A 15,221-nucleotide genomic window follows, 5' to 3' on the forward strand; every position below is an offset into this window, starting at 1 on the left:
CCTATCTCCCGTGAGTGAGCCGACGACACCATCGCCGCTGAATCTCCTCATGCGTGTTCTCAGAAGGCTCTCTACGTGCGTTTCCCTTACGCTTATTGTCATGCAGGTGAGACTCATTGCCCGGTCTTCCAAAAGTTCCGACGTTGTTCTAAATCAAGCTCCTCTATCCTTCCGAATCATTGCGCCCATCGATTGTCGCGGGATGAAGCGCACTGTGGGACGACTACAACCGGGATAGGCCTGACATCGGGGCTCCCATGCACCCGGCCAAGAGACGATGCACCCTCGAGGTTGTTGTCCGATTTCCTACAGCCCGCCGTGCTCGCTTATCCGCCCCTGTGCAGCGGTCGCAAATGTTCCGTCTGCTCTCGCCCTTCGGACCCTGCACGCCAAGTCCTTCCGCTCCGTCCCCGCTCACCCCGAGCAACCTGCCCAAGTAGCCGGGTCCCATTTGCCCGTGCATCCCTGAGGCTGCCACCACCCCGCTCGCGCCATCCTTCCGTTGCTTGATCCGCCTGCAACCGGAAACCTTACCTCGCGTCGTCGCCCTCAGTCCGGCCCAGATCACTCACATTCAATCACCGCCCTCTCCCCGCGTCGCCGCTGCCCCCGCTTCCCTTCTGCCCACGGAATCGTAGTCAAGGCAGGGGCAGTCACTGCGCAATTCGTCGATACCCATTTCGGGGCAGGCTCGTCAGCCGCTGCGCACCGGAAGCCGTCTGGACACCGGGGCATGCCTCCTGCACGCGTCCGACGCTCACCGGACGTGTGCAGGGCGCAGTCGCTCCTTCACCCCGTCGGTTCATCCCAGCACGGACAGCAGTGGGGTGGACACGCGGCGCGGCCCGAAGTCCGCAGCTCGATCGAGGCTTACCAGCATCTCGGAGATGTGACACTCGCGGACGAAACCATCGACCCTGGTCGTGGGTCGGTGCGGCCGCCGTCGCGGAACCACATATCGGCTCGCTGGCTACGGGACGCAAGGGTGTCCGGACGTCGCATACTAGGAAGACGTAACGGGCTTCTTCCCTTTGCACCGGATTAGGCAGTGTTCCGCAGGGTCGCCGTTGTTGTGGGATGTACGTGCCAACACAGGCAAGGCTTATGGAATTCAGAGCCCGTGCCATGCTGCCGTCCCTGTTGTTTTTACATCATGCACAGTGGACCACCGGGGGCGCGGTGTGTGCGTCTTCCGAGGCGAGGTTCTGCGGCTCGCTCGTCGCGGCCGCTATCATACCTTGCTTCTAACCGCAAACAAGTGGCAGATCAGGAAAACATCGCCTCACTCGCACGGCCTGGGCGATGGACGCGCACCGGGGCCGTGGCGCGGGTCGCTCCAGTGGATTTGACTCCTGAGTATCCGCTTTGGGGCCAGCGGCGGGGAAAATTCGTAGGACGGGCTTTCCGGCAACGTCGGGAGAGGTGTAAGGACGACAGATGATTGGGTTCGCTATGTGCGAAGCTCGGAAGAGCCATCAGTGTATTTACCTTGAAATGCGCAATGCTGCCGGCCGCCTAACATCGGGATTCCGATGACCAACTCGGGTAGAATTAGGTTTGGGGGTGGCTAGTATCGTAAGCAACATAACAGGCCGAATGAAGGACTGTAATCAGGCCTCAGGCCCAGGGCCCAGGGCTTATTGTGCAGCACCCGTGTGCAATGAACGGGTGTGGCGGGCGCAGACCGGGCATAGAAGGTTATCGGGCGCGTCTCAAGATCCTCGGAGCGGACACCAAAGAAGATGGTGGATACCACAAACTCGGTAGAATGACACAACAACGGCCAAAGCCACACAGCTTCGCAGAAGGCGCTTTTTCCTGTTCTTCGTGGCTCTCTACGAGCACACGACGCAAAACTTTCCCCGTCGGGTTCTCCGGAACCCGCAACCGCGCGCCATCAGCACACGGCGGGACGGGGATGCGAAGAGAGACGCGGCACGCACCTCATCGACGACCTCGATCCCCCCGCGCAGCCACTTGAACCGACTGAGGCTCTGCCGGACCCATGCTTTCGAGCGCGCGCACGGCGGCGGCCGCCCCGCGCTGCCGCAGCACGACCCACGACGGATGTGGCGGGCACAGACCGGGCGTAGAAGGTCGTCGGGCGCGTGTCAAGATTCGCAGGTGTACTTCGGGGCGGACATGAAAGAAGATGGTGGGTATCATATGTGGCTCCGACGTCCAACAGGGATTCCAAACTCAGTCGAAAGATACAACAGTCGCCTCAAAGCTTCGCAGAAAGCGCCTTCTGCCGCTCCTCGTGCCTCTCCACGAGCACTCGACGCAGCACTTTGCCCGTCGGGTTCTTCGGAATCTGCAACCGTGCGCCACCCTCAGCACCAGGGACGGAGCGACACAGGAAGGAAGACACGACACGCACCTCGTCGACGACCTCGATCCCTCCGCGCAGCCACTTGAACCGACTGAGGCTCTGCCGGACCCACGCCTCGAGCGCGCGCACGGCGGCCGCCGCCCCGCGCCACCGCCGCTCCTCGCTCAGCACGACCCACGCGCGCGGAACTCTCTCGTCCGCGGGCCGCGCGCCCGCCACGGCGGCGACTGTTACGTCGGCGACGAGCCGGTCCGGGTGCGCGAAGAGGACGGCCTCCGAGAGCTCGGTGGGCGAGACCTGCTGGCCGGAGACCTCGAGGGTGTCCTTGACGCGCTCGACGAAGCCGTGCCGCCGCTCGGGTCAGCGGAAGAACAACGGAAAAGGACAGGACGACAGGGCGGGGGACGTACAAGAAGTGCTGGTCCGGTCCCCGGTGCGCAACCAGCCGCCGCCGGTGAACGTCCCACCGCCGCGCGCGCGTCGCCCCAGTAGCCGAGCACGACGACGTCCCCGCGCACCCAGAGCTCGCCCGGCTCGTCCGGGCTCGCGAGCGTGCCGTTGTCGTGGACGAAGCGAGCCTCCAGCCCGGGCACGAGGATCCCGGGGCTGCCGGACTTCGGGCCCCCCAGCTTTTCGGGGCATGGGCGAGTGATGGAGAGCGTCTGCGGGGAAGAACGAGTGCGGGTCGGCGGCGGGTCGGAGAGGAGGCAATACAGCGAGCGGAGAGACGCACGGTTTCAGACATGCCGTAGCCCTCGACCAGCTTGGCGTTATTCGCGAGCCCAGTGAAAACCCGCGCGAGCCGTGGAGGCAGGTACGACGCACCACTCCCGAGGCTGATCACGGAGCTGAGGTCGGCCGTCTTCACGCGCGGGTGGTTCAAGAGGTGCAAGATTGCCGGCGGGGTCAGGTACAGCACGTTTATGCGGTGGCTGTCCGTGGGGTAAGCTAGCGATCGTCGCGGGAGGCAGGTCCGGAACGTACCGAGGAATGAGGTCGAACACGAGGGCTGGATCCCAGCGCGGCAGGAGCACGGTGGTGGAGACCGACGCCTGAGGCTGGATGCAGAGGCAGTGAAGACCATAGCTGTGGTAGATGGGTAAAAAGCCGAGGGCGATCGCGTGGTTCGTCTAAGAAAGATATGAGAGACATCCTCGGACCAATACCTGATGACATGAGCGTTTCCCTGTCAGGCACCAGGCTTCCTGTCCGTCCTCTGTCTGTTCTCTGGGAGGACATGCAGACTACTTACCTCTACCGCAAACTTCCCTTTGCCTTCGTGGCAGCTAAGGCGGCAAACCCGGCCCGGGATGATCAACCCCCGACCCGGTCCGCAGCTAGCCCTCTCGGGAAGAACCGGAGCGACCGGGTGAGTCGTGACCCACCCGCCGACTGAGACTGCCGAGGCTCACTTCCTCCAACATGCAGCGCGCAGTAGTCTCCCCTAGGCCAACCTTCTGACGACGAGCACGCAGAGGGTGTGGGGTTTCGGGGTCGTAGGACGTGATCGGGGTAGGTCGGAGGGTGAGGGCATCGCGCTTGGGCTCCTGTGGGCACCGGGGACAGCGGACGGACGGCGGATGCGCGGGAGATGGTGGTGGATAGGAGCAAACACGTGGTGTACCACACAGGCGTGGCGAGTACAGTACCTACACAATTATCTAAGCGAGCGGCCCTAGATTGCGCCTCTAGCGCCGAAATGACAACATACGCAGGCTCCATCACGACAATCTGCGGTTCATCGGATGGATGTGGCCGCCGCCGGACGTTTCTCGGGTGCGGGGCGCGGATGCGCAGGCGACTTGGGCCCTCAGAGCGTGACTTGCCTCCGAGCCACCGGGCCTTGCGGGTCTGCCGATTTTGAGGAGCCTCCTGGCCAGGCTGTGCATCGGAACACGTGGCCGTCGCGTGGCCGGTACGGGAAAGGAAGGTAACCCACGCCGGCCCCGGGCTGGCAAAGGTCCAGCACCTTTGTTTTCGGATGACGGCATCTGCGGCGGAAGGGCGCGAGCGCAGATCCCAGACGTGGGCACGTCGTCGTCGGAGCAGACGGAAAGTAGGGGAATGCAAAGCATTGATTGCATCGATTGCAACGGAAGGACGCAACAAGACAGAACATAGCATTGCAACAAGCGGTTGCGTGAACAGACTAGGGATACACGCGGGAGACGTAAAACTGTAAGCCGGGATACAAGGAGAGGCGTCGTCAAGGTCATCTAGCACGGTGGGCACGGGAACGGGGCGCGAGGGTACGATGTACGTCTCACATCAAGCGCCGACGTCACGAAGGGAGTGATGGAGGGATGGGTATACGGAAGGAGAAGGCATTCTCCCCTAGCTCACCCGCAGGACGCGTGAACAGGGGAGGAAACACTCGCCGCCGCGGGAGGCAGCAGAGGCGCATCCGAGTGCCCGCTGTCCGAGGTGCCGTAGCCAGAGCTGCTGCCCAACGAGCGGACGCTCATCTGCGAGGCGGGCCGCAGGCGCTCGCGCCCGCTCCCGACGCGAAGCGGCAGCGGGACGGCGACGGGGCGGGCGACGGCGACGGTCCGGGTCGCACGTGGAGTAGTGATCGGGCCCAGCGCCGTCTGGGCGGTACGTGGGAAAGGACGATGGAAGATCGGTCGGCTGGGGCGAGCGCGGGCCCGCCGAGTGTGGAGGGCGGCGTAGAGCCAGGTGCGTGCAGCGGAGGGGGCGGAGAGGATCCACACGCCCCAGTTGACTCGGATGACCAAGACAACGAAGGCGATGAAGAGCACTAAGAGCGCGAAGGGGTATCACGGTCGGTACACGCCCGGATGGAGGTGCTCATGCAGCATGGGGGGCTCAAGGAGGTGACTCACGGCCAATGCTAGACAAGCCCATGATCATGTTGGTGGACAGAGAGCCGGGAGCTCCGTCGGAGATGGAGGCCGTGGTGTCGCGGAATACGGGGGCCATGGTGAGGAGGACGGTAGGCTGCCTGGACTGTGTTGGGGAGCATTCTGGCGGTCAGCGCCGGTGGAAGATGTGCAAAGAGTGAGGGCAGCTTACACAGGGGATAGTGCACTGCGGTGGAGACTGTGTCCCGGAGCAAAGCTGGGGAGTGCGGTGGTGTGGGGGGCGGAGAGACGAGGGAGGGATGGAGGGAGTGGTGGGGGACAAAACGCAGTTAAGTACTTGTCAAGGCACTGAGCCTGTCTAGGGACTGCAGACGCGCGAACGCGTCGACGTCACGAGTACGCCGAACGCGGGCGCGGGCGTGAACGCCCCAGGACGGCCACAGTTACTAGTCGATACCCAGTGCGTGACGGAAGGAAAAAGGGATTTGGGCGCTTGAAACGCACGAAGATTCAAATATTCATCGGAACTCCCAAGGAGGCGATGCCGGCGGCATCCCTGCGGAGACGGCATTTGGGCCCACGTGACGCTGGTAAGCTGACGACAGTGACATTTATGTGGCACTGTTCAATACCGTCGTTGTCTCTCGTGCTCTCGTGCTGAGAGCATCGCGTGCACCTACTGTACCATTTCGAATTGATCGAACCGCCGTTTGGAGCGTGACGGCAAGTTTGGTCGGGTGGATTCGAACTTTGACCGGGCCGTCACGGACGGCCCGGAAATTTCGAACCCATTATCGAATTTTGGGCACTTTTACACCCAAACCGAGGGGGCGCCGTCAAGCGCCCGCGAGATGCTTTCGAACTTCGACCTTGTGAGCCGTGACTACCCCCGAATTTTCGAACTTTTGGACGTCCTTGTGACGCGTGACGTTCGATTAATACGAAATGGTACAGTATTCCGGCTTCGTCGAATCTCTCGCAGCTCATCTGTGAGGGTGCGTGAGAAAACATGGAAAATGGGTCACGAGTGCGTCAGGGAAACCCCCAACTCCTAATTAGGACTATTTAGCACTAATTAGACCAATAGTCAGAAATAGTTGATTAGCACTATTTAGAAGTCCCAAAAACTAATCTAGTCAGATAGACAGGGATAGTCATAGGCATAGGCAAGCATTAGTTCATAGATCTGGACATAGTATGGCAGCTCAGAAAATAGTTCAGATTAGCGGACCAATATCACACAGATAGAGGTGATGAGAACGAAATTTATTGGCAAAGACGACTAGACTACACAAAGTATCGTACAAGACAACCAGCTATTTACAGACGGAGGCAGGCAACATGGAAGAGAGCGACACGGAGGTGGGCGACGTGGGCGGAGGGCAGCGCAGGCGGAGGTGGCGGACACAGGCGGAGGACGCTGGCGACGCGAGAGGATTACGTGGGCGAGATGGGCAAGGGCGAGACAGGCGAGCCAGTGGGTGAGGGCAAGGCGGACGAGGCGGGCAAGGTGGGCGAGGATGACGCAGGGGTGCGCGGACGCGGACGATGTGGACAACGTGGGCCCTGGGTGAGAGTGAGGGCGACGTGGGGGCGTGACGTGGGTGACGTGGGGGAGATGTGGGCGGCACAGACAATTGGGAGACGTGGGAGACGTGGGCGAGGGGGCGGGGCGGGGATACTAGCAGCTAGACTGCTGGATTGTCATGCAGTGCGCGTGCGGGGGCAGCTTGAGGGCGATGTGCGAGGCCGCCGCCGGGCTCAGGGTCCGTGTCGGAGTCGGTTCTGGGTAATGTCCGTCGCGACGACGCATGGGCGCGCAGAGCCCATCGGACGGTGTCAAGCGGCACCGTCTGGCTCACGACGCCGCGTCCCGACGTCGCGTCTGTGCCCTCGCTCGCACACGCCCCCACCCCTGCTCTAGTCCCAGCAACGATGATCAACCTGTCTGGGCCGAACACGAGCATCGGCGGCAGCAGCGGCATGACGACAAGCACGTCCGTATGGTTGGTGCGTCAGCGACGCGGAGACGGCGACGTGAGACGGCGACGCAGGCAGGCGAGGACGAGGTAGACGAGATCGACACAGGACATGACGGGTGATGGCGAGACGGGCGAGAGCGACGCGAATAAGGGCGCGGCGGGCGACGCGGGTGACACGGACGAGGTCAAAATGGGCGATGAGGGCGAGACGGGCGAGAATGCGTGAGCGAGCGAGTGTGGGGTAGGCAAGACGGAGAAGACTTACCTCCGAGCACTGAGGTCGTGTCCTCCTCCGTACCCTGTCGTCCGAAGGCGTGACCCTTTACATGCGTTACCGCCGCGGTGCAGGCCTCTTTCTCCTTCGCGGCCACTCGAGATGGGCCGTGCACGAGGGTTGTACACGGGGGGCGCGGGCGAACGGCGTTGCGGTGCGCGGCATTGCGGCACGCGAGTGGTAATGACGGCGCACCACGGCCACATTGGCGGAAAGAGTGTCCCGCCGAGTATGCCTGTTGGGACGTGCTCATTGAGGGAACGGGGACGATGGCGCGGCCGGGGCCTGGGGAGGCGGTGGGCGAGGTAGGAAGCGCAGGACGGTGGAGTGGGGGACTTACAGAGGCGAGGTGTGGTCGCAGACGTCGTCGGGTCAAGAGATTGAGGCGAAGGGCGCAGAATATGGGCTGGGGAGACGAAGAGGCCTGGATGTGGAGGACGGGGAGGACGAGGTGTGCTGGCAGGTGGTGCGCACCGTGGTGTGCGCAGACGGCGTGCGTGCGATGTGCGACACAGCGGCAACGGCCACGCGGCACAACCGCATCGAAATGAGTGTCGTTGGGACGGGCTCGTTGTAGGGACGAGGTCGATGGCATGGCCGGGGCCTGGGGAGACGGTGGGCGAGGTGGGGAGCACAGGAGAGCAGAACGGGGGACTCACCAAGACAAAGGGGGCCGCAACAGCTCATTGAGGAAGCGGCAGGTGAGGTGCGCGTTCGCGTGGTCCTCGGAGATGTCGCGCCAGGAGGAAAAGACGGGAGGACGAGGAAGGGCAGGACGTGGAAGACGGGCAGCGTGGAGTCAGAGCGACGTGCTGGCAGCGCCGGATGCGTGGGAATCGACGCCCGTTGCATGGACTCTTGGCACTGCCAGCAACCTCCTCGACGCTCGTCGTCACCTTGAAGCTTGAGTCTTGACGCTGCCCTCGATCCTCTCTGCCTGGCTCCCGTCCTCGCCGCCCCGACGCCAACCCTTGCCCCGTCTTCTCTAATGCCGCCCACCGAGCCCAGCAGCAGGGAGCACAACTGCTCGGAACGGCCCGCGTCGCCACGTCGCCCACTTCACCCGTCTCGCCTGCGCCCCGCACCTCGCCCGTATCTCTATTCTCACCCCCGCCTCGTCCGTCTCGCCTGCCTGGCCCGTCTCACCCCCCTCGTCCGTCTCGCCTGTATCGCCCACCTCGCTCGCGTTACCCCGGATCTCACCCGTCTTGCACCGTCTTGCACCGTCTTGCACCGTCTTGCACCTGCCTGGCTTGCGTCACCTATCCCGCTCATGCTACCCACGTCCGTCGCCACCTCCGCGACGCCCGCGTCTTGCGCGCTTCTTGCCCCTCTGAGAGTACGTCTCGCACCTCGACCGCGTCCCCTGCGTTGACCACGTCGACTGCATCCCCTGTGTCACCCACCTCGCCCGCCTCGCCCGTGTCGCTCACCTCGCCCGCGTTGCCACGTTGCCCCCTCGCCCTCGCTTGCCTTGCTCACATCGCGCCTGCCGCCTCGCGCTTGCCTGCGTCAGTCTGGCCCGAGTCGCCACCTTGTCTGTCAATCCCGCTTCTCGCTCGTTGCCCTTCTCGCTCGTTGCCCATCTCGCTCGTTGCCCATCTCGCTCGTTGCCCATCTCGCTCGTTGCCCATCTCGCTCGTTGCTCGTCCCGCTCTCCTTGCCCATCCCATCCGCCTCGCCTGTCTCGCCCGCGTCGCACTCCCGTCTTGCGTCATCTATTCCACCCACTTCGTCCTCGTCGCCTGTGTCTCACCCCTGCGTCGACATGTGTCTCGCTCCTGAGTGGCTGCGCGACCCGCCTCGTTGGCCCACTTTGCCTGCGTCCACGTCGCCCTCGCCCCCACCCACGTCGCGTTGCGTGTGTCCGTGCCGCCCACATCGTCCACGTCGCCTCCCTCTCCCGCCTCTCCCATCTCGCGCCCGCGTCTGCATCATCCATGATGCTTACCTCACCCACCTCGCTCTTGCCTGTGTCACCCGTCTCGCCCGGGGAGGTGTTCAGTGTCTTTGTTTGTAGTCTACTGTGTACCTTGTAGTGTAATGAACACAAATATATTTGCTTCTCCTTCACGTTTGTGTGATCTATTGATTGCATTAGTCACTACTTCTTGATATCTCGACCTCCAAAATTGCAGTAGTTAGTCACTGGTTAGACCTGTGCTAGCTGTGTGTGTTTTGGCTAGACAGCAGTGTCCAGTGATAAGTGAAGTAATAGTTGCAGATAGATATATTATATGAGGGGCTCAAGCACTAGTATCCCTTTAGTATGTGTTAGAAGGTCCAAAACTCAGTAGTCCCATTAGTGAAGTGATAGCACTAGTATTATACATGATAGTACTAATTAGGATTTTGGGGTTTTCCAGATGTGCAAGTGAGGGTAAATGGCAGTAAGTAAGCACGATATGAGTTCTTTAAGGCTATGCGCTTCCTCTGCCGGCGAGCAGCGAAGCGAACTACTGCTACATGGGCCTGGCCCCACGAGGGATACGTTGTGTGTATATTATCTTGGTCACGCGTAAGGCCGTCCATTATGAAACAACTCCCGAAAGGGAATTCGGAATTGCGAAGCTGTGCGTGCTCGTCCGGAGTCCCTGCAGAAAATGCCGCTCCGTTCATCAAATCCCGACGTCGCCGCTGGCCGCGCACGCTCTCGAGCCTATCGGCAAAACCTCGCAGCTGTAGACGGGGACGTATAGAACAGCTAGTAGAGCATGTCTCCGTTCCCGGGGACGACGCCAAAGATCAAGATCGCGGCCGTCCACGCTTGACGGGCAAACAGAAGGCGAGCTGGTCCGCCATGCCTGGCGCGCTGCTCTGCGCAGCTTCAGAATGGAAGCTCGTGATCGCGACAGGATCGGCCGCCGCGCGTGAGTGCGGTGTCCCGTCTTCAAGACGCCTGCTGGGGCACTTCTTCTGGAGCTTCCGCCCTTCAAACACCCACACCCATTCCTTGGACGCGCACGAGAGAGTTTGGATTCTTTGCAAATTGCGACTTTGGGCAGGGGGGCCCGGCTCTGGCGGGAACGTTGACAGCGTCGACAGCAAGGAGCAGGTTTGGAGAGGAGCGGGGGGCGCAGCCTATGTTGACGTCGCGCAGCGCGCGCACGCGTTTGGGCCCAGAGAGATGAACGCAGCGCGCGCCGCGATCCTGGGTTCCCGCCGGGAACGTTGTGTCCGATGTGGCAGACGTCGAAATCGCTGTCGCGCATTGCAGCCATTATAGTCTATAGCCGTCCGCGCCCCGTCTGGCGGAACTTGCTGACAGGACGTTCCGATTCTTCCCGACCCACCCTAGGACAGGACACATCTGCAGCTCAGAGTCAGATTGAACGGGTGACTCTCGTCACGCATGTGCATGAACAAGAAGCACAGCCCACCTGCAGGTCCTGTTCAATAATCTCTCGAGCTCCACGGAGGCCAGGACGTTACTCCGCCCACACCGAGACCACAGAATACGGCGCACACGGATCGCCTCCAGCCCCGTCCTCCGATCGAGAACGAGATCTGGGATAATGGATTCGACTTCTGCGATCAGATCTTGCCTATTCTGGAGAGCTCGGATGCCCGAGCGAACTTTGCGGCGTCGGAGTGGGCGGGACGAGGAGCACGCACGCCCCACGAGGCAGCGGCCCCCGGGCGCCGTTCAACGTCCAACGTACCAACCCGAACGGTATCCAATTCGGGCGCTGCGGCCTGGCACTGAGAGGCTCCCATGAGTGTACGTACCAGGATTCGGAGGCGCTGATGCAGACGCTCCGGATCCTGCTCGGCCCGGTAGATATCATGTCTTGGGAGTACATGTAAATCGTGCCGCCATCGCGTTGTCCGTTGGGTGGAGCCGGAGTGGCCGTGAAGCGGGAAATCTGGAAGGCCACTCATACCAGACACAAGCGGCGTTACTTGGCATGAGTTGCATGAGAGACGTAGTCCGGAAATCATAGTACCTGAGCCAGGATTGGGGTGTCTGTGGCTGCTGGCATGGATGGCGGGCGAGAGATGAGTCCGAGCAAGCCGGAAAATGCTCCCCTGCCATGCCGAAAGGGGAGATACCGCGGTGACCGAAGCGGTCGAAGGCGCTCGCTGCGCTCATCGCTCACGAGTAAGAGAAGCCAGCAATGAGAACATGCATGATGATATGGAACACAGTTCGGCGTCGAAAGGGCGGTGCATGACATAGGACAGCACAAACAATAAAGGAACAACGCTGAGAGCGCGCGCAGCGCAGTGGAGTCTAAGTCTGCGCGCACGCTTCGGAAATTTCTATAGAGAACCTCCCTCCACCCCTACTGCGCGACATAACCGAGGGGCGGTACGGCATCCTCGCCTGCGACCGCCATCCCCCGGCAGTGGCGCTCGTCCACCAGTCCCGCGGCGCCTGGACGGGCGACCACGGGCGCCACGGGCGGACGCGCGTAGCCGCGATGGGTGTCTGTATTGATATTCGCGTCGGCGATCGCGATGCCCCGCTTCGCGGCGTCTCGCGGGACCACGACCGCGCGCGGGGGCCGGGTGGGCATCCGTGGCGCGGCCGTAGGCGCGTTCCGGGGGTGCCAGGCGTGCGCGCGCGCATGAGCGGTAGTCCTGGGGCGCGTCGCCCCGCGCTCCTCCGAGCAGGGGAGCGCGACGCGACGCACGCACGCGTCGGGGCGCGCGGGGGCTGTCGCCACGAGGTGAGATACCCTGGCACGGAGGCGGGGGTATGCGAGGAGGAACATGAGGCTGACGGCCGCGAGGAAGATGACTGGTGTGGAACGGTTAGCGTCTGGCAGGCGGGGAGGCAGGGACGGGGGTGGGATATTGAAGCGTTGGCTGAGGAGCGACGGACGGCGTGGAGAAAGAGTGCGCAGGGAACACTCACCTACTCCACCGACGATACTGCCAATCTCCTTTGGTGTAAGGCGAGTGCTCGTTTCCATCGACACAGTATTGGTGGTAGTGGTGTTCGCATTGTCCGTGAAGTCCTGTCGGGCGAAAGTGGTTGAAGTCAGAGGGCGTATAGCAACCAGATCCTGAGGCTCACATGAAGAGCGGGCATCGTGCCTTTGGATCGAAGTCACAGTCAACGCAAGCGTAGCAAGGCACGAGTACTTTAAGGGAAGGGAGGGGAATGGGGATACCCATATAATACCTGCGAGCTTAATGAGACGCGGCCAGGAGAGCAGGATGTCAAGAAGCGCACATTATGCGCGGTTTGCCCAAGAGCTCCTGCCCATGATGTGCCCCCGCGCCAGTGGACGTCAGACGCTCGGAAGGAGTGGCCGCCCATGGAACTCTGAGGATCATAGGCGCCCGCCCCGCCACGGATGGAAAGGGAGCGTGTATGCCATATGCCGGCGCCCCGGCTCAGGCGTGCTGCCGCGGATAAATCGGTAAGACATGCCCCACGAAGCGCGTCGTCCGGGGTTATAGACACCCGTCGTGCGGACAGTCGCCCGCAGCTCCCGCTTCTGCCGCGTCGTGCTCCATCATGCGCCCATCGGATCGTTCCGAGCGCGATTCTTCAAGCTTCAAGCGCGGACCCACGTAGGAGGTATAAGCGTTAGTGGCGCCGCGGAGACCGGTTCGCCTTCCTGCAGCGCCTCGAGGCGTACCAGAACCTCAACGCATCTATCACCAAGGATGACGGCGCTTTCGCGTTTGCAGACGCGCCGTCAGGGTAGCGCATGCGCGTCAGACGGAGAAAGCGCGCGATGGAGAATGGGACACGCACGAAGGGATAGGACCGCCCGGCGGCACTTGCGACGAGCACCCAAACAGAGGTGCGAACAGCCCGTAGATGCAGGCCCACATGCTGAGAACGTGCATCGAGTGTCACCGGTGTAGAAACGCCGCACCTGCACTACGTACACGGGATATGACCTCAAAAAAGACGCTTTTCGTGGGGCAAGCGCTTCGCGGCGTGCCCAGCGCCATGTGCTGAGCAGTACAGCAAACTCTTTCTGACAAGGGCTTTCTAATAGGGCGGCCCGACAAAAAAGGAACTCACCCTGTGCCCTGACGTCCTGTTTCCTCCTCCTCGTCCGAGGGGAACAGCGCTTCGAACCTTCAGGCGAGAAGCAAGCATTGTCGCCCGGGGTATGCCGCATGGACACGACGCATCGCATTAGCGTGCATGGGAGTGCGCAAGTTGCCGCCCGGGGTGCGCCGCATAGACACGATGCACGGCGCACTAGCGTGCATGGGAGTCCGCCACCGCCTCGGAAGCGTCAGTTTTGTTAACGCTGGGTAGATCATGGGTGAGAACAGCGATCCATCATGGACGTAACCTCCTACCGCTGGCAGAGTCGAGTGTACGCGCACACATAACGACCGAGTTGAGAGGAGGTGGAACGCGTGAGGCGAAAGTTGAACCGTGAGAGACTAGTTCGGCTCGACGCATCAGCGGACCCAGCGTCTAATTTGCCTCCCAACCACCAGCACTCTGCTGGCAGCGCTGAAGCTCAGACCGGGTTTGAACTGCCAAGGCAGCGGACGGATCAGTCCGACTCGCTCCCTAGGCCTAATAGGACGATGATCCTCTCTCTTCTATCTTCCGTAAGTGAGCAGATGAAACCATTCTCGACAGTTCCTGATACGTGTCTCCAGAATGTTCTCTGCGCGCGTATTCCTCGCGCTATCTGTGATAGAGCAATGAGATGAGACCCATTGCCCGGCCTTTCAAAACCTCCGATGATTGAGCCAACATCTGCTAGGCTGCCATGCAAGTACGTTATCTGTACATATCCTTCCGACCTTCGACCCCATGCTCATCGCACCCATTGTCGCAGGAAGAAGCGCGCTGTGGGACAACTTCAAGCGGGAGATCAGAACGCCGGGGCGCCGGGTCTGCCAGAGAGGCAACGATAGAACCCGATCGAGCCTGGTCTTTGGCGTTCCGCACAGACTGCGATCTCGTACAGCAGCGCTCCCAGCACCGTCGTGCTCCGGGCAGAACGCCTCGCGCGTAGCCTATCCGCCTCCTGCCCGTGCGGCGGCCGCCTTTCGGACGTCAGCTCCTTCCGCTTTGCCCCCGCTCACGTCGAGCACCCCGCCCGAGCTGTAGTAGGGTTCCCGTCTGCCGCGCACGCCTTGCTGTCGCCACCGATCGTCCCTCGCTCACACGCTGCAGGGTGCTCCCCGTTCCGAGCCTCGCGACCCTTCCTCACCCTCCTGCCGCCTGATCCGCCTGCCATCGGGGACCCCTCCGACAGGCAATTCCTGTCCCGCGTCGGGCCAACAGGCCTCTCCCCGCCTCATCGCCGCCGCTCCCACTGCGCTTCTGTCCACGGGATCGTAATCAAGACAGAGTCGATACCGGCGGGTGGCATTGATTGCAGGCTCGCGAGCCGCCCGGCCGCGCATCGGACGCCCTCTGCACCCCGGGCACGCTTCCTGCACACGCCCGACGCCCACCGAGATGTGGTTCCGCGACCAACGCATTAATGCCGCGTCCGCGCTCCGGGATGCTCAGCCCAAGCCTGTCGACCTCGGGACTTGTTCGGGCCGCGATGACGGTGTCGCCCACCGTTGTCCGCAATGTTTGGGATGGGCCGAGCACGTACTACCACCGGGGTTAGGAGCGGCTGCGCCGAAGCGCCCCGTTGCGGGTCGCAAGCTTCGCTCGCCGCGCCATCACACTGCAGCGCGCGCGCGCGCGCGCACGGGTCTCCGCCGCAGAGGAACACGTAACGAACCTCGTCTTTTTCCACTGGGTCAGGCAACGCGAGCCCATGCGAACATGATGCATGACCAGGACGGGAAAAAAAACGGCTTCGGCCGCGCGCCGCACACATGCATGCACGCACGCATGTCCTCGGCGCTCGCAGGGT

The 15,221-nt window shown here is 62.2% G+C and overlaps 3 protein-coding genes across 3 annotated transcripts; 2 read left to right on the forward strand and 1 right to left on the reverse strand.

The window, feature by feature from the left end:
- Positions 1-2,224: 2,224 nt before the first annotated feature.
- Positions 2,225-5,272, reverse strand: BXZ73DRAFT_101306 (uncharacterized protein; the record flags this gene model as incomplete). Its single annotated transcript, XM_048014860.1, has 8 exons — positions 2,225-2,314; positions 2,381-2,686; positions 2,743-2,994; positions 3,066-3,264; positions 3,317-3,462; positions 3,585-3,618; positions 4,676-5,090; positions 5,176-5,272. The coding sequence occupies 8 exons, from the start codon at positions 5,270-5,272 to the stop codon at positions 2,225-2,227; spliced, it is 1,539 nt and encodes a 512-aa protein (XP_047878046.1).
- An 891-nt stretch (positions 5,273-6,163) lies between these two features.
- BXZ73DRAFT_77469 (uncharacterized protein) lies at positions 6,164-11,116 on the forward strand (the record flags this gene model as incomplete). Its single annotated transcript, XM_048022672.1, has 16 exons — positions 6,164-6,181; positions 6,371-6,948; positions 6,978-7,164; positions 7,243-7,358; positions 7,485-7,639; positions 7,668-7,861; positions 7,988-8,208; positions 8,314-8,749; positions 8,927-9,271; positions 9,512-9,550; positions 9,679-9,691; positions 9,777-9,800; positions 9,830-9,983; positions 10,096-10,565; positions 10,679-10,764; positions 10,820-11,116. 16 exons carry the CDS (start codon positions 6,164-6,166, stop codon positions 11,114-11,116), a joined length of 3,333 nt encoding a protein of 1,110 aa, XP_047878047.1.
- Positions 11,117-11,834: 718 nt separating this feature from the next.
- On the forward strand, positions 11,835-14,969 carry BXZ73DRAFT_77470 (uncharacterized protein; the record flags this gene model as incomplete). Its single annotated transcript, XM_048022673.1, has 9 exons — positions 11,835-12,387; positions 12,440-12,782; positions 13,057-13,172; positions 13,439-13,552; positions 13,660-13,765; positions 13,845-13,951; positions 14,181-14,236; positions 14,296-14,685; positions 14,730-14,969. 9 exons carry the CDS (start codon positions 11,835-11,837, stop codon positions 14,967-14,969), a joined length of 2,025 nt encoding a protein of 674 aa, XP_047878048.1.
- Between the last annotated feature and the right edge of the window lie 252 nt (positions 14,970-15,221).

Source organism: Epithele typhae, assembly GCF_022376455.1.
Source record: "Epithele typhae strain CBS 203.58 chromosome Unknown BXZ73scaffold_23, whole genome shotgun sequence".
In the NCBI taxonomy this organism is placed as follows: Eukaryota; Fungi; Basidiomycota; class Agaricomycetes; order Polyporales; family Epitheliaceae; genus Epithele; species Epithele typhae.